Source organism: Amblyomma mixtum, chromosome 4 (genome assembly GCF_055824585.1).
Source record: "Amblyomma mixtum isolate Tamu chromosome 4, ASM5582458v1, whole genome shotgun sequence".
NCBI lineage: Eukaryota > Metazoa > Arthropoda > Arachnida > Ixodida > Ixodidae > Amblyomma > Amblyomma mixtum.
In genome coordinates, this window is record NC_143015.1 from 87733430 (window position 1) to 87757200 (window position 23771).

General features: G+C 47.6%; 1 protein-coding gene across 1 annotated transcript in view; it reads left to right on the forward strand.

Annotated features, from left to right (window-relative positions):
- Positions 1-18765, forward strand: part of LOC149347324 (uncharacterized) — a 33572-nt gene extending 14807 nt beyond the window's left edge. The window contains exons 4-7 of the mRNA XM_089541551.1: positions 3420-3614; positions 10256-10378; positions 13100-14977; positions 18459-18765. Of these exons, the coding sequence (XP_089397677.1) occupies positions 3420-3614; positions 10256-10378; positions 13100-14977; positions 18459-18765 (2503 nt within the window). The remainder of the gene's footprint in view (positions 1-3419; positions 3615-10255; positions 10379-13099; positions 14978-18458) is intronic.
- Positions 18766-23771: the final 5006 nt, after the last annotated feature.

The following is a 23771-nucleotide window of genomic DNA, read 5'->3' on the forward strand; positions in this document are numbered from 1 at the left end:
CTCCTCGAAGCCGTCCTTCAACAAGTAAAGCTACGCGTTTAGTTTGCTGTTACACAGTGCAGAAGATATCTTGTAGCAAACGAGTAATGACTCACGAACAGTTTGCGAGCCCAACAACTATCTGCACAGCCCAGTTCAAGCTAAATAAATACACTTTGAAGTATATATAGGGAGAATTCGGGAGGGAGAAATTGTGAACGGTGAACTTGTAATCTATCTTTTATATTTTTGTTTTAATCATCATTGGTTGTTATAACACTAGATGCAAAGCGTCTCAAGTGAAAAAAAAATTATCTTCAGCAAAACGTCTAGTCCTTATGTGAAGAAAATTTATGGGACATAAGAGAATGGCAAGTGCCGCATGTTTGCATTAATTTACCGAAGCGATGTATATGCAACTTCAGTTCATCAAGCGAAGAAATAACTGAGAAATTGCTCGTGCTAACAGAAGTATACTCGTGCTAACATGAGTTAAACTTTTCACTATAGCATTTAAGTGAAAGAAAAAAGGGGGCGGGGAGGAGGGTTTTTGTCATTGCAGATATGTTTGGCGTACTTTATATACATATTGATGCGGAGTTTTTTTTAGCGCTGGCATTGGTAGCGTTTTTTGATGTAGTTGAATTTTTCTTGAACTAACTGGTTCGCTGTCCCGGTTGGAGCCTCCTGACTATAGCCTTTCCACCAAGCACTGCTTTCTTAGGTGCTGTACGAAATGCACGAATTCACAAAAGAAGGGTAATTACAGATTAGCGCTGCAGGGTACAACGGCCGAGTCAATGTCTATCCGTTGGACACAAGTAGGAAGCTCATATAGATTTCTTAGTGACATTCCTGCTTTTTAGATTGATTTTATTAATACGTGGTGAAGAGACGGATCTGCTTGTTTCGTCGGTGGAGGGCCGGTAAGTGCTGGTGGCAGATACGGCACACATCGTATCCCGAGATGCCATGCATTCCAGAGGTGGAAACTGGGAGCTTGGACACATGCTGTGCCGCCGAAAATAAACAGCAAACACAGAACAAGCAGTCACACACATACGGAAAGGCCCAATACCAGCGTTGCCGTATTCGCTTCTGAGTGGGTTGCGCATGATTGTATTTTTTGTTTGTTTAACATTAACTTCAACGAGCATTTTTAAGTCATGTGCTTTCTTATTCCCGTGGAAAAAGGAATTCATTAACGCCGCAAATTCGTTGTTATCGAGCATAGAAAAGGCCACTTCGAAGACGCGTTCGGTTACAACGGACTCATTATTTACTCCCCTGAATGCTGTGAATACGGTATCCGAGGAGCGCCAGGGTGCCAATAAGTAAGATAAACTGCAAACATTTCTTCAAATTTAATAAATTGAATTCTCGGATTTATTAGTGCCCCAGTCAAAGTTTTTCTTGGACTATGAAATACGGTGCCAGCAAATAAAAATGGCGCAGCAATTAGTACCCAGGGAACGCCCCAAGCGCCTAATGTTAGGCATAATTTACCGGCACCTGCCCTTATAGGTTTATTGTAGTGCCCTGCCGCCAACTTTACCCCCCCCCCCCACCCCTCCCCCCGATTCACTTTCCGGTGGACCTAGTACTTGAGCCGTAGGACAGGTGCGCGTCCTGCTATTGTCTCCAGAAAATGAGGCAACTCCTTTTAACCGTTCGCTACTCTTGATATATTCTCCCTCTCTTTATTTCCTGCTAGAGCGATCTTGAGTGAATGACTGTCCTGAAAGCTCGACCAGGTTTGCGGAGATAGGGAATAGGAAAATACATCGGAGATCACTGCAGTTGTCCAGAGCAGTGCTGAAGGCGATGCTCCTTTTTGTTGTAGGCAAGCGAAGATGATGAGAAAGTCTAGTGTTTTATTGCAAGACCTAGAACGTGCAAGGAAACGCGCTAACAGCGGCAGATTATTTCAAAAGGGAAAGGTAATAACATGTGCGTCGTAATAAATTTTATTGTTATGCCAGTTTATTTATTTTATTGATTTGTTTTGTTTATTTCTTCTAGAAAACAATTTCGTTGACTTTCTTTTGTATAACCGTCATTCCGAAATGGCGCCGCCTTATGTCATGGATGGTGCAGATGTGACCAGTGAGTCATGGCTCGACATAGACACTGCTTCTAACAGCAGATTCACACGACAGAGCCTTCGCCTGCGGACCAGGTGACATATAACGTTCCCCTACCCCTCCTTGATGCTCGCTCATGGCACGGGTAGGGGTAAGGTCGCACCCATATCTAATCCGATTATCGCTGCTTCTCCCCTCTTCACCTTTGCACATGGGGTTAGGAGCATTACCGGGGTTGTTGGCGAGGAGTGAACCAGAGGACCGAAAATGGGACGCCATGTGTCGCCTAGTCCCCAGGCTCCAACCCTTCTTCGTGTGATCGGCCATTATCATCACCATGACTAGCAGAAAAGAAGAATAGGCTGCGCTTTCAAGAAAAGCCTTTTGTCACTGCCAGATTCACTGTCCTAGCCGCCTCTCACGTGCAGCTTAGTCCTTCTGTACTTGCCTAAATTATGTATGGGTGCTTGAGATAGCAAAAGATCCTGGGGGAAAGCACTGGACTCCTGGACGCCTGGTATGGCTTGTCTTTTCATTTGTGCGTCTCTGGAAGGGATGTTTTTAATGTAGCCGACCTGAATGAATTTATGAACGACGGGAAGATCGTTGAATGGACAGCCCTTGACGGTCATGTCATGTTTTGGGCATGTCTAGCATTGAAAACGAAAGATCGGGTGCAGGCAAATTTCATAAGCACATGAGTCAGCGTGTCGTCATTTCGACCCCTCTTTGGTGCTTTAGTTAGGTAGGTAGTAGTAGTAACTGGTTTTAATTATACATGGTAAATTGAAGGAAAAAGATTGTTGCTAGCCCCGGCATCTGCCATTGCTGTTAGAAGCACCTGAGCTGGGGCAGCAGAACTTAGGGGTATAATTACTAGGGATACTGGATGCGTTTTTTGTTGCCCTCGTTAACGTGCAAGCGACTGACCGATTGAACGGCGCGTCGCTGCGAAAATTTTCAACTTCTTGGAATCTCGCCGCTGATCACAGCAACGAGTCAAAACAGGTTTTTCCGCCGCGGCTACCGGATTCGCTTTCATTTTCCCTTGCATGTGAAACAGGCTTTAGTTGCGGGATAAATCTTGGCGTCCAGGGGGAGCGGAACGGGGACGTGCTGGAGAGGATGATGCAGTCGGTTGGTGTCTACGTACTCGACCAGACAAAGAACGAGTGAGAGAGTGAGGGTTTTGTGGACCTGCAAAGGACCACGGACCCAGCTTAGGCAGAAAGCAACAGGCGGAGCGAAGTCATTTTGGCCGCTCCCCGGTATTGTTCCCGTGCAGCCAATGAGCGGGCGTGGCGTTTGCTTTAAAAAGCGGGCCCTGACCGGCTGAAATCACTCTTCACTGAGAAGTGCACTCCAGGCGTTTACCATGAAGCTCCTGTCGACCGCCGTTGTCTGCATCAGTGTCTTGCTGCTAGCCTCTCCGCAGCAGTCCGAGGCCCAGCTGGGCATTATGGTGGCTCCAGTCGTGTGGGCCAAAAACCTGGTGAAAGACGCCGTGCGAACCCTGGTCGCCTACAAGCTATCCCTCCCTGAGGATTACCGGTAACTGTTCCTTCCATTACTTTAGCAGTTCCTGTATGACTTCTAGCAGATATCCCGTTGCGGCTGTTCCGTCAAGGTTCTCTATGCGAAGGTTATTGATTTTGTTTGGTACACATTCCACCCATTTCAGCACTCGTGCGGCCACTACAGAGTCATGTGCACTTGGTTGATGTTCCCGGTATCACGTTCATGACCGATGCCCATTACTTCCGACTGGCGGCACAAGCAGCCCTTGCGAATTGCTCGTCTAATAGCTGACATCGTACTGCCCTTTGTATCCGCTGTTCCGTCACTATCCCCATCCTTGTTTTAAAGCGAAGTTTATTGCGTTTGTATGGTATGGTACAGAGTCCACGCTTACCGTGCGGCCACTTAAGAGTCATGGGCTCCCCTTGGCGTTACCTCTATCACATTCAGATGCGAGTACAGCTTATGCGTGGTAAGCAGTCTGTCCTTTGCAGAACTCATGCGGCCAATTCAGTGTCATGGGCACACAATTGGTGCTATCTTTATGACGTTCTTTCTAATGCGGGACACACCCAGCCAATGTCGACTGGTCGACTTCTTGCGGATACCCCGTGGCCATTGTAGCTCCTGTTCTGTTTTCGTTTTTTAGCACAAAGTGATGGCTCACTTCATTCATTCGCATTTGGAGTAGCTAAGCATTCGTCCTGTGGCCCATTGTTTTCTCATGGTGCGCAAAGCGTAGTACAAATTGATAGTACAAATGTTTGATGGCGAAACCTTTGGCTCATCCTGTGATTATTTTCTCCAATGTTTACAGGCCTAGGCGAAGCCGCACGATCACGCTACGGGGTCTGCTACTCTGCTCCCTTCCGGCTCCAGCAAGACGGCTTCTCAAGATGGCTAGTGTAATGTAAAGCATGACTTCCTCTGAATGCTTGCTCCCGCCAGCTAATGCTGAGCCTTCCCGTAGGCTGCGTAGAAGGCGTGTAAGGATATCACCACCTGTTCCATCACCATGGAAGATGCGGTCCCCTAGCTTGCTGATGGACGGCGTCACAGGATGTACGGTCGGTGCCACGGGAGGGATTGAGCAAGAAGGTGGTGATATACGGAGTACATCCTCATCGATCTTGACAACTCCGCATTTGAATGCGTTAAGAAAATTTGCGCTCATTCATAAGGCATGGAATAAAGATATGTTCATTGAAATAGCTGTGTCCTGTGCAAGGTGCTTCTGATGCCAAGAAGCCACACGACATCGTGTTAGGTGCGACGTGGTGAACTGTTATCGAACTACTCTTGCCAGTGCTCTCAAAGATGATCTACTTACACTCTACCTCAAAGGTTTCCTGCAACAATATGGAAGCGAGAGACCGCTTACGTTAAGGTTGAAGTGTATAATAGACATACCCATCACTGAACTCATTGCTGCAAACTCCCTTAAACCAAGGTGGTGTATCTCACGAAAGATGTGCCCCGTGCCATATGGCGGCCTTTAAGGGATGAATAAAGACATTTTACCTTAAGGAGATCGACCATTTCCGTCGAAGAGATGCTCGTTTCCCAAGTGAGTATATAACCTTTTCTTCAGTAATTGCTATATTATTATATTATGCTATGTTGTGTCTAAATGTTGTATTAGTTTTTTATCGGCCGTCGCGGTGGCTCAGTGGTTATGGTGCTCGGCTGCTGACCCGGAAGACGCGGGTTCGATCCCGGCCGCGGCGGTTGAATTCTAGAGGCCCGTCTACTGTGCAATGTCAGTGCACGTTAAAGAACCAGAGGTGGTCGAAATTCCCGGAGCCCTTAACTACGGCGTCTCTCATAGCCTGAGTCGCTTTGGGATGTTAAACCACATAAACCAAACCAGTTTTTATCGCACGAATGCCACCTCGGTTAGTTATGAATAATTCCACTGACTGTACTGTACATTCAAACTAGGCTTGCCTTGACTAAGGCGTTATTGTTAGTCGTGCTGTGTCACACGCATGTTCGCTCCTCGCACGCGTAGCCGTGTAGCATTCATTCATGAAATGTCGCATTTTGCACAGTTATCAAAAACATGCAAGTTATTTTGAACGTTATTCCCTTATGTGTTTGTATTACATTCTCAACGCCCAATGGGTCCCTGGTGGATCCTACTGTTACGGGCTGTGTGACTCTTCTTAATATAAATGAGTTAAATGGAAGTCGGTTGTGCAACAGTGGTAACAGAACAGTGTATGCATGTCTACGTACGAACGCTAAATTCAAGCAGCATGCGGGACGTTAGGCTGTTTGATACACGTGCAACCAGAGACGTAGCTTTGAAGCGGGTGAGCTGTGGGTATACACGTGCTCAAGCCATATACGAAGAAAAAGAAGGAAAGAAAAGAAAATCGGGGGGGGGGGGGGGGGGGGTTGTGCTGTTTTTCTACAGCCTAATGGCGCCTTCAAGTTTTTATAACGAGGACCATTTTTATTTGTTTTTTGTTTGTTACCTCTTTGTTTGTTTTCATCCTATGGCGCCATTGTGTTCCTTCAGTTTATGGATGTCTAGGCCAAGAACTCAACGCGTCTACCCCTTGTAATGCCTGATTTACAATCTTTAGTTCGGCCCTTTTAGTTGCTAATTGCTTTCAATTCTGGAGTGCCATATAATTGCTTCCGGACATCCTCGTTGTGCTGCTGTTTTACTATTTGTGCTTGCAATGGGCTCTTGCAAGCAGAAATAGTAAAACAGCAACACAATGACCGGAGCTGCAGTTCCAGCGCGAGGGCATGAGGAAAGGAGACAGGCGTCTGCCATGCTACACACAACACAACAGCGCGAAGAACGACAGATCAACAATGCGCTGTGTTTTCTTGCTTCCTTTTTGGTTGATTGCAATTCGCGCTGTTAGACTCTAATCCCGAATGCGACGGTATGGGAATAAAAACGGGGTAAGCTACCCTCTAGTGCATTTTATAAAGTACAGTGCGCTAGGGTGAGCTTTCTACCTTTTCACTCGTTTCTCTTGAGAGTGTACAGTTTGGCGGATTCAAATCAACTGGCCGAACATTTCGCCCCACAGAGTCGTGGCCAGCCAGTACGAGAATATGCCTCACGGTGAGGGAATGAGAGGAGATAACTGCTTGGAAAATTGTCAAAAGGGAATAATGTACGAATCATTGATGCCACCACCCAAAAATGCAAGCGCCTGTTATACAGGGTGTACCAGAAAACTTTAGCCAGGGTTTAAATGCATGCCGAGGCGATCTATAATGAAACGACCAAATGTTTGTGGTTGGCTATTGTATGGACAAGAGTCGTGATTTTTGTATTCTGGCTGCTTCATAATTAGGAAAGATTAATTAACAAACTTCGAAAGCGACGAAGTTGGGAGAAATATTTCGATTGGAAAGTTGTAGACCGTTCCGCACAGCGTCCCATTGAACAGTTTCTAGCTTGCTATTTACTATATATATATATATCAGTTTTCCTCCGCTTATTGTAGATTCTCACGAAATATAAAGAAAACGCTCCACATGACACGTCTGCTTGCGCGCCGCGATAGCATTGTTCCAAGCGTTCGGCGTACAGCGTAGCATTTAGATGTGTGTACTGCATCTTTACACTCGAAAGAACAATGACGTAGGCATTCGCTGTGTGATTAACGCCAGCGATATGCTTTTTTCGCAGCGGTTCATGATAGCGATAGGCAGGCGCAGCGCTTATCGCTTGCGCTGGCATAAATTGGCACATCAAAAGCTTGCGTCGCTGTCGTGGCAGCAGACCAGGCTATATGATGCGTTCGTTTGTACGCGGAACGTCTGAGAGCACCAACCGCAATCGTGGCGCGCAGGCGGACATATCGCGTAGCATTTTTTTTTTTTTTCTTGAAGCGAAAAGCTTCACTAGGCTCATCAACTTCGCGTGAGCCGTATCCCCCGGACTGACGTCACGCATCCCCCAGACTGACGTCACGCACGGCGCAGGCTACTGCGCATGTGCGCCGCCGCTTCTCCTCCTCGCCACCGTTTTACCTTTCACCGCAGCCGTGCGCAGTGCACATTTGAAAGGAGGGGTATATAAGGCGCGCTTGCCCATAGAACAGGTGGGGGGAGGTGGTGGTGAATCGCGCCTACGGCCGCTTATCTGTTTTTTCAGCCAGCGTCCGCTTCGGCGGACGCGGTTATTGCTGCGACGCGCGTCTTTTCTTTCCTTTTTCTCTTTCCTCTGTTCTTTTACCTCTCCTCTATCTGCACGTGGCAGCGGTGGTGGCTCGGCTCGAGCCAGTAGGCAGGCCCGTGCAATTTCCTTTTCATCCTTCTCTCAGTCACAACAGCAACAACAACATTCCGGTGGCGTGAACAGATCAGATTCGCTGACCACCATGTTACAATAGTACGCCACCTCCACAGCCGAACTCCCCAGGTGCATGCTTTGGTATTCACAGCACATAAGTAGTCTTAATTTCTCTCAGTAATTGTTTTTTTCTTTCGAAAAGCATCAGAGAGCGTCGAGGTATACGGCAGCCAAAACGTACGAAAAAAAGAACTGTTAAAGAACAGGCTATTCTTCGGCTAATCCAACCTTGCTTCTCAAAATAAGAAGCGGGAAGGGAACCAAAATGTCAGACACAAAGATTTCTCCTCAAGACTACGACACGATCTTGCGAAGCAGATGAAAGACGTAAAAGTGGAGGGACCGGACCGCGTGCACGAGCGAAGCTCTCTTTGTGCACCGAACGCACGCTGCGGCGGCCCTGATTCTGGAGCAGACGTGGCAAAGGTGGCAGCTCGAGGCCTCTTCTCATCATCCCGACGAGAGCAATCTTCTCCGTTTGTCGAGGAGTATACGAGGAGACGGCAGGAAGCACCAGTCGGGGACCGATCATTCGAGACAGGACCAGCCATCGCTGAGACGGAACCACGGCTACTTCTGTGTCCCTTAACAACCAGACAGCGGCACAACGGACGCTGCAGGTAAGTGCACAAGGCTCTCCTTAGTATAGGCAGGAGATGTCTGTAACCTCAACCATAGTCGATAGGACTGGAAGGCAGCCCTGCTTGGCTGATCAGACCTTCAAGCCCAAAGGGCCTTAGTCCAAAGAGACAGGACGGAAGCTTCGGCAAATGAGGTCCCGGAATAGGGACGCCACCTAGTATGTGGGTCCCCACAAGGGGATCTGCACCTCTCCTTAGTGTAGAATAAACGCTTTTCACCATAACCACATTGGTCGCCAACTGGGGCTAATCTATAAGTGTTAAAGACGCAGTCTCTGCTGCGTGACCAACGCGCAAGCTACGCACAAGGCTGCAGGGCATAGCTGTTGGTGTGGCATCGAAAACACCAAGACATTCTCACTGGCCCTCCCCTCATGCCACCAGTAACGGACAATTGAAGACAACTTAGACATGCACACCGTAGCAGAAGTTCAGAGTGCCAGACGACCACAAGTGTGCTAGTGCACAAAAGTGCGGTTCTCACATGCGGCAGGTTCCTTCTTGTAACCCCTTGTGGAGCGCCACAGAAATGTGTTCCCGAACGTATTCGCGTAGCTGCCCGGTGCGTTCTCTAAGGGTGTTCGAGAAAGCTAGCACTTAGAAATCTTGGGCGATCCCAGGTTTGCACGCATCTGTGAGGTGGGTTGAGGCCTGTATTCTAAGCTGTTTTGGCTGCTAGTTCGGGGCTTGTTTTACCGCGAAGTGGATATCGCGAAGTAATTTTTGACCGGAGCTACGGAGATTGTATCATTTGTACAGACGCTACGAATACTGGCCTGGAAGTGGCCTCCTTGCCTGATAACCTTCGTAATTGGTCTTTGATTATTCCTATTGATGACGCCAAACTTCTCAGTCCGATAAGCTGAAGTCCTCTTAAGCGTGTGAAGAATGGCGATGTGGAGATGGTTGCCTTGCCTGCCACCGTGCCTGATAGGTGTTTTATCACCTTTTCTTTAGAGGTCTGCTGGTATGGTGCTGTCGCTAGATTTGTTTTCTAGATCCTTCACGTATGCCTCTTCCATAACCCGGCGGCGCAATGCTTGCATGCCTGCTCATTGCCTGCACTGATTGCTTGCACTCCAAAAAATACAACAGAGGATAATCGAACACCATAAGCAGTGACGTTCAACCGTGCTATTTATTCACAATCACATCAAAGATCCGCCGCATGAAAGCTTCACGTTATACACAAACCAGAATTGGCCTCGTCGAGCACCCGCCGCGGTGGCTCAGTGGTAAGGCACTCGTATACCGAGCCGGAGTATCTGGGTTCGAACCCGACCGCGGCGGCCGCGTTTCGATGGAGTCGAAATGCAAGAGGCGCCCGTGCGCTGTCCGATGTCAGTGCACGTTAAAGATCCCCAGGTGGTCGAAATTATTCCGGTGACCTCCACTACCGCACCTCTTTCTCTCTTTCTTCTTTCACTACTACCTTCCTCCCTTCCCTTACGGCGCGGTTCAGGTGTCCGCCGAGATATGTGAGACAGATTCCGCGCCATTTTCTTTCCTCAAAAACCAATTTACCAATTTAACTCGTGAAGCACAGCAATCAGCCATTGAAAATTCGATTTGCGTGTTTATAGAGCTGTTTGAAAATTTATGTCTCGGTGAGTGCAACGAACGCAGACCTTTGAGATACTATTTTCATTTGCAACAACAGTTGAAACTTTAATTAGTGTTTTAATGTCTGACCTGTGTGCCTGCAGCCATACACCTCCTACGTTGGCCATCTGGGCGCTTCAATTGAAGACCAAGAAGAAGAGTATCTCCAGGATTCTGACCATGGCTCGGCCTGTCAGCTGGTGTGCGCCACAAGACAAGCGCGACAGGTGCGTTTTCTAAGATGTGGACGTAGTTTCGAAGGCTGCACCCTCGTAGTAGATATTATTCGGGTGATGCCTCCTCCTTGACGTGCCTGCGTTGTGTAACCATGGCTATATATCAACATGGCGGTCGAATGTGGAGGCAGTTCCGGTTCCTGCAATGAAGTCGCGCCGTGGCTGTAGGAGCGCGAGCACCATGTGAGCGAACAATCAAGGGATCATATAGCTAATCTTAGGAAACTTCGTTGGAAACATCAGTAAACCTTTTTAATAGGCGCTTCCTGGGTTTCGCCATGTCAGTTGTGCGAAATTTCCTTGCAACCGGCAAAAAGCATTAAGGGAGTGGCCACCAAGCCCTATCTGCATCTTTCTGAACAGTCCAGTGTCAGTGTTTTTACATAGCTTGCACAGGTATCAAAGGGTCATTACAGCGTGCCTGTGGGGCGTGCGCTACCGTGTGTATGAAAACATCAGCAATCGTTTCTTGCAGCGGACAAAGGATGGTGGTGGTCTCAGGGACCTTTCTATGAATTGGCTGTAACCTTAATTTTGTGGACTATATAAATTTCCGTTATTTGCAATGTGCAGGGAGTCCTATCGAAGCGAAAGCCAGCTACAAAGAGTTACTGAGAGAAACTTAATGCTGGAAGTAGGCACTCTTGACTGATCGAGCTGGGCATGCTAGGGCGAGCTCATTCTAGTGCGTTCGTTTCAAGCAAAAAACTGGAGCGGACACTGAAATTCAACCTTACGGGAATGACGCGATACCATTAATGGATTAATGTCCATATATGCTAAATTGGAATTCTCTACTTTGCATGGGAGTCCTCGACCCACTTCCGGCGCAAAGGTGCAACGGTTAAGCGATGCGCCACTGTCCGGCAATGGCAGGTGCTGCTACCGGTGGGGCTTGTGCTACCCAGGCAACCGCTTTCGGCCAATCATTTATTTAGCTTCCATCTGACACGGTGATCAGTTTCCAGAAAGTTCGGTGGGCAGGTTGTGATGACGCCAGAAGGTCACGTCATCAAGGTGGCCCACCTAAGTTGCCGGAGCCTCAGATGCTTCAGACAGTCGCCTGCGCCGACGCAGGAAAATTTTTCCCGACATGGGGGTACTAACGTTCTCTCCTTAAATGAGCTGAGCCGCATTTTGTGCAGCGTCGCCCACACCTAAGGTTAACACAGGGGTGCATGACGAAGTTAAATTTGTGTCATATAAGAACAATGCACACTTGCAAGAAGCGTTGTATAATTGGAGCTCCTCTAATTGCGTCCACATGCTCATTAGTTTTCATGTATCCAAATTAGGGCGCATGACTGTTCACCTTAGAAGTGGAGCAGCCCGTACATTTTATTTTTTGTTCGTTTCATTTGCGCCTTCCGCATTGGTCGCTGCTTCCTATGACGTAAACCTTGAGGAATGACATCACGTTGTCGAGGCAAAAACACGACGATGATGATACTTACCGTAATAAATTATCAACAGCTGTTGTATCCACCATAGCCCGTCATAAAGAAAGTAATGAAATCTCAGTAAGAAAGGGTGTCAGCAAGGGAGAGACTCGGTCTCCCCGGTATTATTCAGCGGGTTTTTACACGCGGTATTCACAGATCTGTAAGAGAAAAAGTTATGGATAGAAGTTAACTGAGAATAGCTTAGCAATATGCGGTTCATTCATAAAATTCTCTTGCTAAGTAACTCAGGAGACTAATTACAAAGCGCGATCAGTGACTTAGAGAGGCAATGTAGAATCGATGGCGTTAAAATAGTATGCAGAAAACTAATGTCTAGGCAGCTTATGCAGCAAGCTGGGTCCCAGAACCCTCGCCAGCGGCAGCACCTGTCATCGACGGGCAATGGCGCATCGCTTAACTACTACATCGCCGCACCAAGAGAGGTATGAGGACCCCCGGGGTACAAAGAATGTAGATCCCCCAGGAGGGTCTACGAAATTTTGCTTGAAGTACTTCTTTTTCTCGTATTTTTGTGAATTACTGACTGCCACGGTTCACATGTTTCTTGACGGCTCGCTTGAGCAGAGAAATTTACGGTATGTAAACCCTAAGTGCAAATGATCTGTGCATTTGTTTCGCACGAGGTGCTCACGGCGTTTCAAATGGAAATTGTTTCCACTTTTTTTCCGGACAAACCTCCAGCATTTTATGACGAAAGTAAAATATCTGATTTATGGCTTCCTTGCCTGCTTGCTTGCTTGATTAATTGATTGATTAATCCACTAATTCCGCATATATGGGCATTAGCGCTCTCTCGTCATGCCCTTAAGGCGGAGCTTCACTCTCCCCTCCAGTTTCAGTTGGAAACTGGAGCCCTCCACTACGGCGTCTCTCATAGCCTCAGTCGCTTTGGGACGTTAAACCCCATAAACCAACCAACCAACCAACCAGTTTCAGTTGGATAGTAATAAGGCCTTCGCTCACCAATAACGCCGACCTTTGAAGCCTGCTTGGCGTTGCCGAGCCTCGAACAGTAACCGAAACTGAATTATCTACGGAAGTGCTCGCGCGCCAAATTCATATTTGACCTAACCTCTCTAGACCGCCCGTCATATTTTTTTTTTTTGAGCACGCAGTCTTCTGGCACCCTTCGTTGAACTATAAAGTAGGCGAAACAGAAACTATCCGGTGTTTTCGACCCCTAGACGGCTCGCTTAGCGTCAATTATTTTTTACTCCTTAAAATTAACACCTTGCTTTTCCTTGCGCAGAGAGAGGCCCATTGGCGACGGAGCGGCAGGCGACGTGGTATCGCCCGTAGGGCCTCAGCCAGATGATCAGCTCGCCGTTCTCATGGCCAGCTTAGAAGGTGTCCGGAGCCCTTTCACAGCGGCTATTATTGACTGCATGGCACCATGCACAATGGGAACAAGTCAATCTTGTCATATCTTCCGCCATCTTCCACTTTTGAACGAGTTTCTCTCACAGGTGTGCTTGGAGCTGCGGCAGCACCCGAAACGAAGCACGCTCCTTTCCTTGGTGGACACCTCAGAATCGCTCCGGGTGAACCCCGACGAAGATTTGTTGCGGCGAAGCGCCACCTTCGTGCACTGCCTTTTGAAGATACACAAGTGTGTAGCGGCAGTCGAGATAAACGGAGACGTCTTTGGCGCGCACTCTAGAGTTGTTTTCGAAGCCCTCCGAAGAACCGCATTCCTGAACAGGTTGAAGATAACCTGGGGCAATAGTATTTCCGAAACATGTCTAGATATTTTATCATCTCTACGGCCCGTGGATGAACTTGTGTTCAACCCCTCCTTGGAATCTCTTGGACATTTCCTGTATCCGCTGTCGATCCTGCTGAGTAGGATGGCTTCCCTGACGGTTCTTGATATATCTTCCGTGTATGTGTCGGACCGCGATCCCATTGTGCTTTTGCCAGCCGTCATGAAAATCAGTGAGCTCAAAAAGCTCTCACTGTGCGCATCGGTTTTGAACAATGCCCCGAGGATTCAGCGAGAAATGTTTCAGGAGTATCTGCTCTGCAACACCACCTTAACATCTTTGAGCGTAGTCGGCGAGGAGCGAATTAAAAAAAAGGCCGCCCTACTTCTTCTCGATTGCCTGCAGAAAAACAGGACCCTCACTTGTGTGACTCTACTCGATGTTGTGGTCGACGAGGAAATTTCGTTGGCAGTAAGAACAGTTATAGAACGCAATCATGTTCTACGTTGCTTCAATCTACAGGGCGTGAAAGGACACTATAGATTAAGAAGTAGCGTTTTGTTTGACAGCTGGTTCCAAGCGCTGACTATGAGCTGCACTCTTGATGAATTCACGCTTCCCATCGATGCTTGGAGTGGATCTAAGTGGAGAACGTTTCTCATGTATTTGACATCCGAGGCTTCTCTGAAGATAACCATCGAGTTCGGCAATCCCGAAGTGTTTCCCGAGTCGTACAACCGGCTGCGAGCGATGCAGAAAATGGTCACCGAAAGCGGAGCAGGGCCAAAGGTTTGCTTTAGGACCTCTCTATTTTACGAACACAGACGACGGGACGAATCATGGCAGTTTTATGGTTTTCTGACAGATGGAATTGACCAGTACGCGTTTTTAGAAATTGCGCAACACTTCCCAACGCTGGCCTACATCACCTCGGCAAAACTAGTCATCTGGCATCACCACCTAAACAGAGCGACCTGTTCAGCAGTCTCCTCCTGTATCAGAACTTCGCGAGGGCTTACGAGCCTGCATCTTCACATTGTGGGCTTGGCAGGAGACGAGTATTTCAATATGGAAGAATTCTGGAGTGAGGTTATTCTGTCGCTGTCTCTAAACGCGACTCTTAGGCAACTTTCTATTTCCTCTGGAAACATCGGTGAGACAAATCAGCAGGCTCTTGCCCGCGTTTTCAAGACTAGTCACAACATCCACAGCCTGGATTTGTCGACCCAGCCTCTCACGGACTACGGCGCCTTCATTGGAACTTTGTACGCCGGAATCGAAGATAACTACGTCATGCTCAACGTGAGCCTGGCTGGAGGCGTCGACCTGAGCAACCAGTGGTTCATGGTTCGAGACACGGCCCGCCGGAATTCTGACCTGGTCGCGCGAGCTGCTGAATTTGCAAGCGGCGTTCGACGGAATAGGTGAGCACAGGCGTCAAAAGCAATGTATGGCTTGGTAACTGCATAGTCCAGGTTTGAGGGTCCACAGAACCCATATGGGCTCATGCCTGCTGAAAGCGCCCATAAAGCCTCAAAGTTTACAGTCCAGCTTATACATATGGCGATATTTTTGGTTTCTTACCCTTCCTTTGAAACTAAAAATATCGCTATATCTATGAGATGGATCCTACACTTTTAGGCTTTGTGGGCGCTTTTGATTTCTTGCTCTTAATTTGACGTGCTGTTATTCCACTTTGGTTACGAATATCACACGTGTCCGACCTGTACATACATCGTGGTGTAAATAGATTACTTGTACAGTGTACCTCTCGCCCCTTTCATTTTCTGCCTGCCCCCTCACCTCTTTCATTTCATCTTTCCACTCTGCCTGCTATCCTTCTATTTCCGCTGCCCCAGCTCAGTTGCTTCGCGTAGCGATGACAGATTCCGGGGCTAGCAAAAATCTTTTACTTCCTATTATTATTATGTCTTAAAATAAAACAGGACTACCACTTCTACAGCTATTAATTTGCTGCAGAAGCATGTGGTATATGAGGCGCTTGAGATAAGAGAGGAGAAATGTAATGTCAGCTGCTTTATATTTATTTATTTTATTCAAAACAGCCAGTCGCCCTTTTGGTAGACAAGGCTGAAGTGTTACAAGCATACATCAATGTACATTAGCATGCAAGAAAGTGAACAAAAAAGCAACCACAGAATGAACTCGAACAAATAGTTCCCCCCCCCCTCGAAAAAAAAAAAAGAAAAACCTTCCAATGAGGAAGGACGCACACTACGCTTGTAAAAAAGATATGGCAGCATATAAAGACTCGCTGTTTGTCAAGTAGGCCGCGTCAGGCGGCAGCCTATTCTATTCGGATATCTTCTTCGGGCAAAAAAGAAAGTTTTCGTTCGGCCCTGTGGTACTACAATTGTCAAGCTGTGTTTGCTGCGCGTCGGACGCGGTGTGGAATATGGCATCTAGACGTAAAGTTCTATTTTTCTTTGAATATTGATGGTCCTATGTAAACATCTTTAAGCGATGCAACCAGCTGCGGAATTCATGTGTCCTGGTGTTCAGATCGCCTTAGTGAACTAATGATGGTGCGTGTCTTTCATATGTGTTTTAATAAATCTAAGTACCTTGTTTTGCATGCCTTTAATGCGATTCCCCGGCCTCGGCGGTCACATTTGTATAGAGGCGCAATGCTAAGAGGCCCGTGTACTGTGCGAAGTCAGTGCACGTTAACTTTTTCCCTACCGCGCCCAGAGGCCCGTGTACTGTGCGAAATCAGTGCACGTTAACTTTTTCCCTACCGCGCCCACTAAGCATCGTTAGCCCGCTAACGATCATTTCATGCCCCGATTTCAGAACCTTCTGCGTTGCTAATGACCGCGCTGCAGTTATAGCTTGTAGGCAAAGAAAAAAAGTTTTGTTTCCGATGTAGTTGTATTTTGCCTTGCGAGGGGACACTTTCTAACGCGCTGCGAAGAAATGAAATCGCGGATCTGCGCTCTGTGCCCGTCAGGTTACCCGCAGATGACGCCTTCGCCGCTCGACTTCGGAGCATCTCGCGTTGCTTACAGGCGCGATGCGCATCTGACTTCTAGCCGGAGACCTGAAGTTTTGTTTCGGATATAGTTTTTTTTTTTTGCCCCTGCAAAACGGCGCTTTTTGAACGTGCTCCGAAGATGCGGTACCATCAAACTCGCTTGGCAGCCTCCACATGCGCGCCACGCGCTCAAGAACATAGCAAATCTCAGGACTCCGTTTCGTCTGCGAGTGATTTAATCGACGACCTGTGCAACAACGAGCCTGAAAATGTTGCAAGGCGCTGAAAATGATTCAGTTTTAATCGGTGATGATGGAAACCAGCCTCAAACACAGGCGGCTGCGCTCCGAGGCACAACTATAGGGTTTCCAGCTATTGTTTTGTAGCAAGATTACTATTCAAGATAGAATTTTTTTTTTGCCGATAGTGGCCAATAGAGTAACAAAGATTTTGCATATTTCTGAAAATTTTTAACAATTTTTTCTCTTTAAATACAAGCGTGTCTTTTCAAGTTTTGTTCAATATTTTTCTCAAATCGTTTTTAGCAAATAAAACTTTTGTTGCATCATGCAATTTGTTGTTTAAATTTATATAGACGCTTAAGGCTATGCACTAGGGTTCAGTGAATGCGAAAGCACTTGTGTGTCATCGTGGACTAATTGTGAACTATTTGTTTACTAGTTCGTAGCTAATACTAATTTCTCAAAGGCCCTTTCGGTAAAGTCCTTTGGGAGGAAATACCTTAGGGTGAAGGCCTTTAGGAAATATCGCACGACATCCGCGTATATATAAAGCTCCACGCAAACCGAGCCGCCACCTCACTTTCGGCACTTAACTCGAGTCTAGCTGACTTCACCCGTGGTCTGATGACGTGACCACCGGTATGGTTGACGTCACATCCGGTCTCATGATGTCTCTTCCAGTCTCCGGGACCATAGTCACGTCACACCGAATTCTCGGGATCACTTCAGCGGTCAACGATGACAACGACGGGTTTCGTAGCTGATGAACCCTATGAGGCTTTCGCCTAAATAACCACCGCTTCTCGGACAAAAGACCACTAGGCAACTTTCGAAGCACCGAACTACCAGCGTCCTTAATAGTAATTCCGAACATCATGGACTTAATCGGGCGCTCCTGCAGACTTACCAAGGCGCATAGCGCACGAACACAACGAGCTGTGCGCAGCGAACAAATTGACGAGAAGGTTATCGGTAGGAATAAACGAAAAACATTGAGAAAACGAAGATTAGAGAGTCACGGTATTATGCTCATGTTTTCAAGCAGTCACCATTACCGTACGTGGCGTCGCGCAAGGGGGTGGGTAGCGTTGCTTTCCCTAAAAAGATGCGGATTGTTTGCTTTCAAAATTTAATGCGATAGTTGCGATGTGTTCTCGCTAGCGGCACCTTTTTTTTTTAACTCCTTGTTTCGCAACCGCGAGTCCCCGGCCTAAGCTTTTGTTCAGTGTAGTCAGTCGTCTGCACTGTTTCTCTAATTTTCTGTATTCGCTAATGACCCAGAAACGATAAAGACTAGACATCAGTCATTTACAGCGGTGCTGAACGACGAGGTTTTCGCGGTATTTCGGTTTTCGACGCTTGCTTCGGTATTTTGCCACAAGCACATGAAGCATCGATCAAGCGGTTGCAAAGACCCTGATTTTGTTTTGAGCCTAGGGCCCAAGGCGAAACCTTCATCCAACCTCTTTAAATAACCAAAATGGCCATGGTTGTTCGTGTTTCCTTTTAATATATTTTTTAGCTGCACCGCAGCATTGGAAAGCGCGGAATATTTTCTAAAAAAAGAGGCTGCAACCAGGCATAGATAGCTCCTTTTTTTGTATGAAAGCGCTTCTTGCTTGCGCGCCGCAAACCCCAACACAACAAACACGTTTTCCAACGCCCTAGGTACGGCGGCCAAGCTCTGGAACGGGTGTCTGGACATGTCGAGCTGCTTGGACGCATCAGACAGCTGGCTCCTGTCAGCGAGGTCGATGCCGTCCTTTTGATTCGGGATGCCCTGAGGAGCTTCCGGGACATGCACGACTTCATGAGGCTGGCCGGCGTGGTCAGAGAGCGGGTGGAGTGCCACCCCCGGGAAGACGGGCTTGCGCAGCTGGACAACCTGGGGGATTGCTGGACAGTAGTCAGGCGGTACCTGATGCTCGATGACGTCAGGGACTCCGAAGTTGTGCCCAAGCCCGCACAGACGTGACGACATAGGCCTTGTCCGCACTTGGTGCACTGAGGTTATGAGAGAGTCCGTATGAGCCTGCAGAAATAAATTTTAAAACTTGATTTAGGCGTGCATTTTTGTTGACTCATGCTTCCTTGCAGAGAGTGCACAGTGGGTCAGGGAACAAAAGCGGGTTAGTCACATCTTTGCCGAAATCGAGAAGAAATTGGACCAAAGTTAATAGAAAATGAAATGACTCTTAAGAAAATGTGGCTCCTATTCTAAATTTAGGATGCCTTGGAATGAGTGGGTGAAACTGAAGAACTCATCTGACCGACAAACGAATGTCCATCAAATGGTGGTCATCTGGTCATTGTCGACAGTTTCTGATAGGCTTAGATGCAGACCCATGGATGTCTGGCTTGCCAACTGTACAATATTCAACTTTCTCATTCCTTTTCGGTTTGCATCTGGTTTGGTTTGGTTTATGGGGTTTAACGTCCCAAAGCGACTCAGGCTATGAGAGACACCGTAGTGAAGGGCTCCGGAAATTTCGATCACCTGGGGTTCTTTAGCGCGCACTGATATCGCACAGTACACGGGCCTCTAGAATTTTTCCTCCAAAGAAATTCCGCCGCCGCGGCCGGGACGCGGGTGCGATCGCGGCCGCGGCGGCGGAATTTCTTTGGGCTAGAAATTATAGACGCCCGTGTACTGTGCGATGTCAGAGCACGTTAAAGAACCCCGGGTGGTCGAAATTTCCGGAGCCCTTCACTACGGCGTCTCTGATAGCCTGAGTCCCTTTGGGACGTTAAACCCCATAAACCAAACGAAACCAGATGCAAACCGAAAAGGAATCAGAAAGTTGAATGTTGTACAGTTGGCAAGCCAGACATCCATGGGTCCAGGTGCGGGCGTACTTGGTCATTCTTGGCATCAAAGAACCCTTCGCCAGTGCGATTACTAACGGAAAAATGGACACCTGACTGCAAGTTCGCAAGTCATTGCACAAGGCTCTGTGTGAAACAAGTTGATTACACTAAGAAATGCACTAATTGCTGGATGTCATAGAAGCTTTGAGAATATTTTTGGGGAGCCAGTAAAAGCCTTGCAGCTTGCATATCCCAGTCGAAATCAAGAGGAATAAATTAGCTTGGGTCGGGCATAAAGCGAACTCAAGATAACCGTTGGTCCTTAAGGGTAACAGAGTGGATTCCAAGAGAAGGCAAACGTAGCAAAGGGCGGCAGAAAGTTAGGTGGGCGGATGAGGTTAAGAAGTTTGCACATATACAGTTGCCGTGGCTGGCAAAGGGCAGAGTTAATTGCAGAGGCATGGAAGAGGCCTTTGCCCTGCGGTGGGCTTAGTCAGGTCATAAATAAATGAGTAAGGGTTCAAGCTTTGTTTTCGATGACGCTAAAATTGTTTACTCTCTAAAGATAAACTCCTCCGCAAACCAATACCAAAAAATTAAGATGTAAAAATGGCCGCGGGAAACAATTCGCGCTTTGTGATCAAACTGTTGTCTGTCTGGCACCGCTGTCTAGTGGAAACTAATATGTATTGGTAGCAAGAGATCTGCCCCAGCGCGGTACTGAAGTAGGCGCACAATATTTCCCTTCCGATCGATACGCGACGACAAATAACTTCAATAACCCTCGCAATGTGGAAGAAAGGTTACTATAAAAAAAACTGTGAAAGCTTAGTCACAAAACGAACACAAAATTTTATCTCCTCACAACTGATTTTCTGAAAAGGTTTGCCCATGAACATCTAATAACAACAGACATTGCTGCAGTAACAACTTATTTCCATCTTGCTGCAGAAAAGTTTCACGGAGCTGCACACTACAAAAACGTACTACAGGAAACCGTACTGTTCTACATAGAAATTCTAAAAACCACAGAAAATTATATCGCTAATCTAAAATGACAGAAGACTTCCTATTATTTTTACAGAGTTGTCATTCTTTTCGACTGGGAGAACAGCGTATTAGTCTGCTGAAGTGATTAATTTGTTGGTTAGATCAGCCCAGTGCATATGAGTTCCGAAGCGCAGCTGCGTCTTTAAGCTCGTCTGCGACGTGTTACCAGGTGGCTGGTGTATGCACCAAATTTGCCCAGGCGGGTCAAGCATGGTTACTTTTTCACAAAGGCGCATACCTCTTCCACTACATGCTACAGCATGTGCAATCGGCGGGAAACTGAAAAAAGATGGCCAGGCTTAGCTTGGTTAAGCCAAGAATGCGTTGCATATTGCGCGGTCTTTTTGCGCGAGGTATTGCTTGGCGGCACTCGATTTTCTCAGCAGCTTTTCCTCCGTGACGTATGGATGGATGAATAGGAGCGCCCCCTTTGAAACGGGGCGGTGGCAACCGCCATCATGCTCAGACGTCCTTTTTTATTTTTTATTTTTATTTTTTTTTTGTTATTTTTCTTTTCTTTTTCTCGCGTGGTTTGGTGACGTCACGTCACCAAACCATGTGACGTCACGTCACGTGGTTTGGTGGCTGCCCGGCCGCGCCCAAGGGCTGAACTGAGTGACTGCAATATGCTACGCATAAAAGAAAATCACCGCCGCAAACGTTGGCCATTCTCGTACACCGTAAAGGCGAAACGAGTAAAGAGAGAGTAAGCCGTCCTCTCACGGGCTCCGTGTAAGCGGCAGGGTATGCTGTCCAAGCAGCAGAAGATTTTTCATCCCTAAAACGACGGAGTACTTACAGTTGATAACGGAAACAAGTTCCCTCTTCAAAACATGGTTTGGTTTATTGGGGTTTAACGTCCCAAAGCGACTCAGGCTACGAGGGACGCCGTAGTGGAGGGCTCCGGAAATTTCGACCCCCTGGGGTTCTTCTAACGTGCACTGACATCGCACAGTACACGGGCCTGTAGAATTTCTCCTCCATCGAAATTCGGCCGCCGCGGCCGGGATCAAACCCGCGTCTTTCGGGTCAGCAGCCGAGCGCCGTAACCCCTGAGCCACCGCGGCGGGGCTCTTCAAAACATGCGAAGTTCTAGCAGTTATGAAGATTTGAACCTTCGTTTCCTCTCCTCTATTTCTTAAAGCGAGGACCTACAATTCCACGTTTTGACTGCGTCGATATCGTGTTTTACAGTGGGAACATACCTCCGTTGACAACAGCAAGCTTTCCGCATATTTAGTCACCGAAATCTCTTCCGAAAATTCGCTAAGCCAATCCTATTCCTAAAAGAGGGGGTGCTAGAGGACAGTTGACACCCTTTATACTCCCATTCAGAATTATTTCTGCTTAGAGTGTAGCGGCGAAAGGACGGGTCCAACAGCTGACCCAACCGTACTACAGAAATAAACCGCTAGGCTGCATTCAATGGTACCTCTGCATAGCAATTGCACTGGGAAAAAATTCCAGATTACCACAATCTTTCCCTTTCCAACACGAGATTTCGAAGCTTTATGGCTGCCCCTGACTGACGTAGAACAGCAGCGAAGTGCGGGAAAGCTTGATGTCACTTCATGGAAGCGAAGATTTCAAATTACCGCTGCCGTTAACGACACTCTGCCATGCCTCATTGGATGCTACCAAACGGCGCTCAGTGGCCTTTGCCTTCAATTGAATGTTGTTGTTTTTTTTTCCTTCAAAGCAAGCGTTTATGCTTTGTAACTTAACCGGTACCCTTGATGACGTCAACATGCGCACCCCCTTCGCGCTCTGCGCTGCTGAGAAGCGCGAAGACCGTCTCGATTTTCATCGGTGATAACGCCACCATTTCAATTGCTGGCCCAAAAGGACTTCGCATGCTTTGCCTGCAAGATTCACAGATTTGACCCCCTTAAGCTCATCGGTTTCTAAGACCTATGCAGCTGCCCTTTAAAATGCGCGGGTAACAATTATTTTCTTAACTTGTTGAAACAACACCTTGCGCAAGTATGCGGGCCATGGTCCACATGCTTTGGAAACCTGCTGCTCTATGGAAAGTCCTTGCAAAAGATGCTGTTCACTGTTATGGTAACATTGGGTAGCTGCTGCCATATTTCTTTAGAGCCAGGCGATGCGGGAAAAAGTAGTGCCGTACAACGAAAACTTACCCATTGACTCTACCAGCATAATCGGTGCAGACAGGCTATGCTCTTCTATGTGACAGAGTAACTGTGATTTGGACCATCAATCCCAGACCTCACAACCTTGCGCGTCAATCGTTTCCACACTAGACGTACTGAACAAAATCCAATAGCGTTGTTGATCAAGCTCACCCCTTTCGCCTGTGTGTTGTCCAGGTGGGTAAATGGTCCCCCAGGGCGCCCATAGCTGGTGTTGGACATATCCGTCGCGCCTCTCTTGCAGGCGGAAACCTAGCTCGTCTCCCTGGCAGACAGCAGCATGGCTCGGGAGGCGTGCCCTCAACGGCTGTCCACAGAACGAGCCTCACTCAACAGGCCGGATGTTTCCGAACCTGGGAACAGGGTCGACTGTGGCGGCAGTGAGGGCGGGCTGGTCACAGCCAGGGACTGATCTGGACCAGCCGGCGTGGCAGCCCGTTGGTCTTCGCGTTCTGATGATGCGTTGCCACCGCGAGGAGAGAGACTCTTCGTCGCCTTGGTCTTGTTATCGACAAGAACGGAACCTGCGGTCATGGGTTACCGTCATCTGCCGCTCCGGTGGCGGTGGCGCTGCAGTCAAGCGACGACGGGAAAAGGTGTCGTTGAAAATGCAAGTATGGCTGTTTGCGAGTGTAGCATACGTTCGCCTCAGAGTATGTCTTTTATTTAGACAATGCACATGTCTATGTAGCCATAAAAATGCCTGACGAAGAGTCTGCCCCACCTTGCTCACATTGAGGAGCACAAGACATTCAGTGCAGAAAACATACGCGCAATGGAAATACAAAATGAATGGCTGTGGTGTTTCATATCAGACATCTAAATGGCGTCTAACGAAAACACACAAAACAAGAGAAAAATCAACGAAATGGTTACGCCTGGAGTGACAACAGGTACACAGCGATGTTCTTTTTGCAAGCTTTCAATAGCCTGCTTTCTTGAATAGTGTTCGCCGCAGGATGATGAT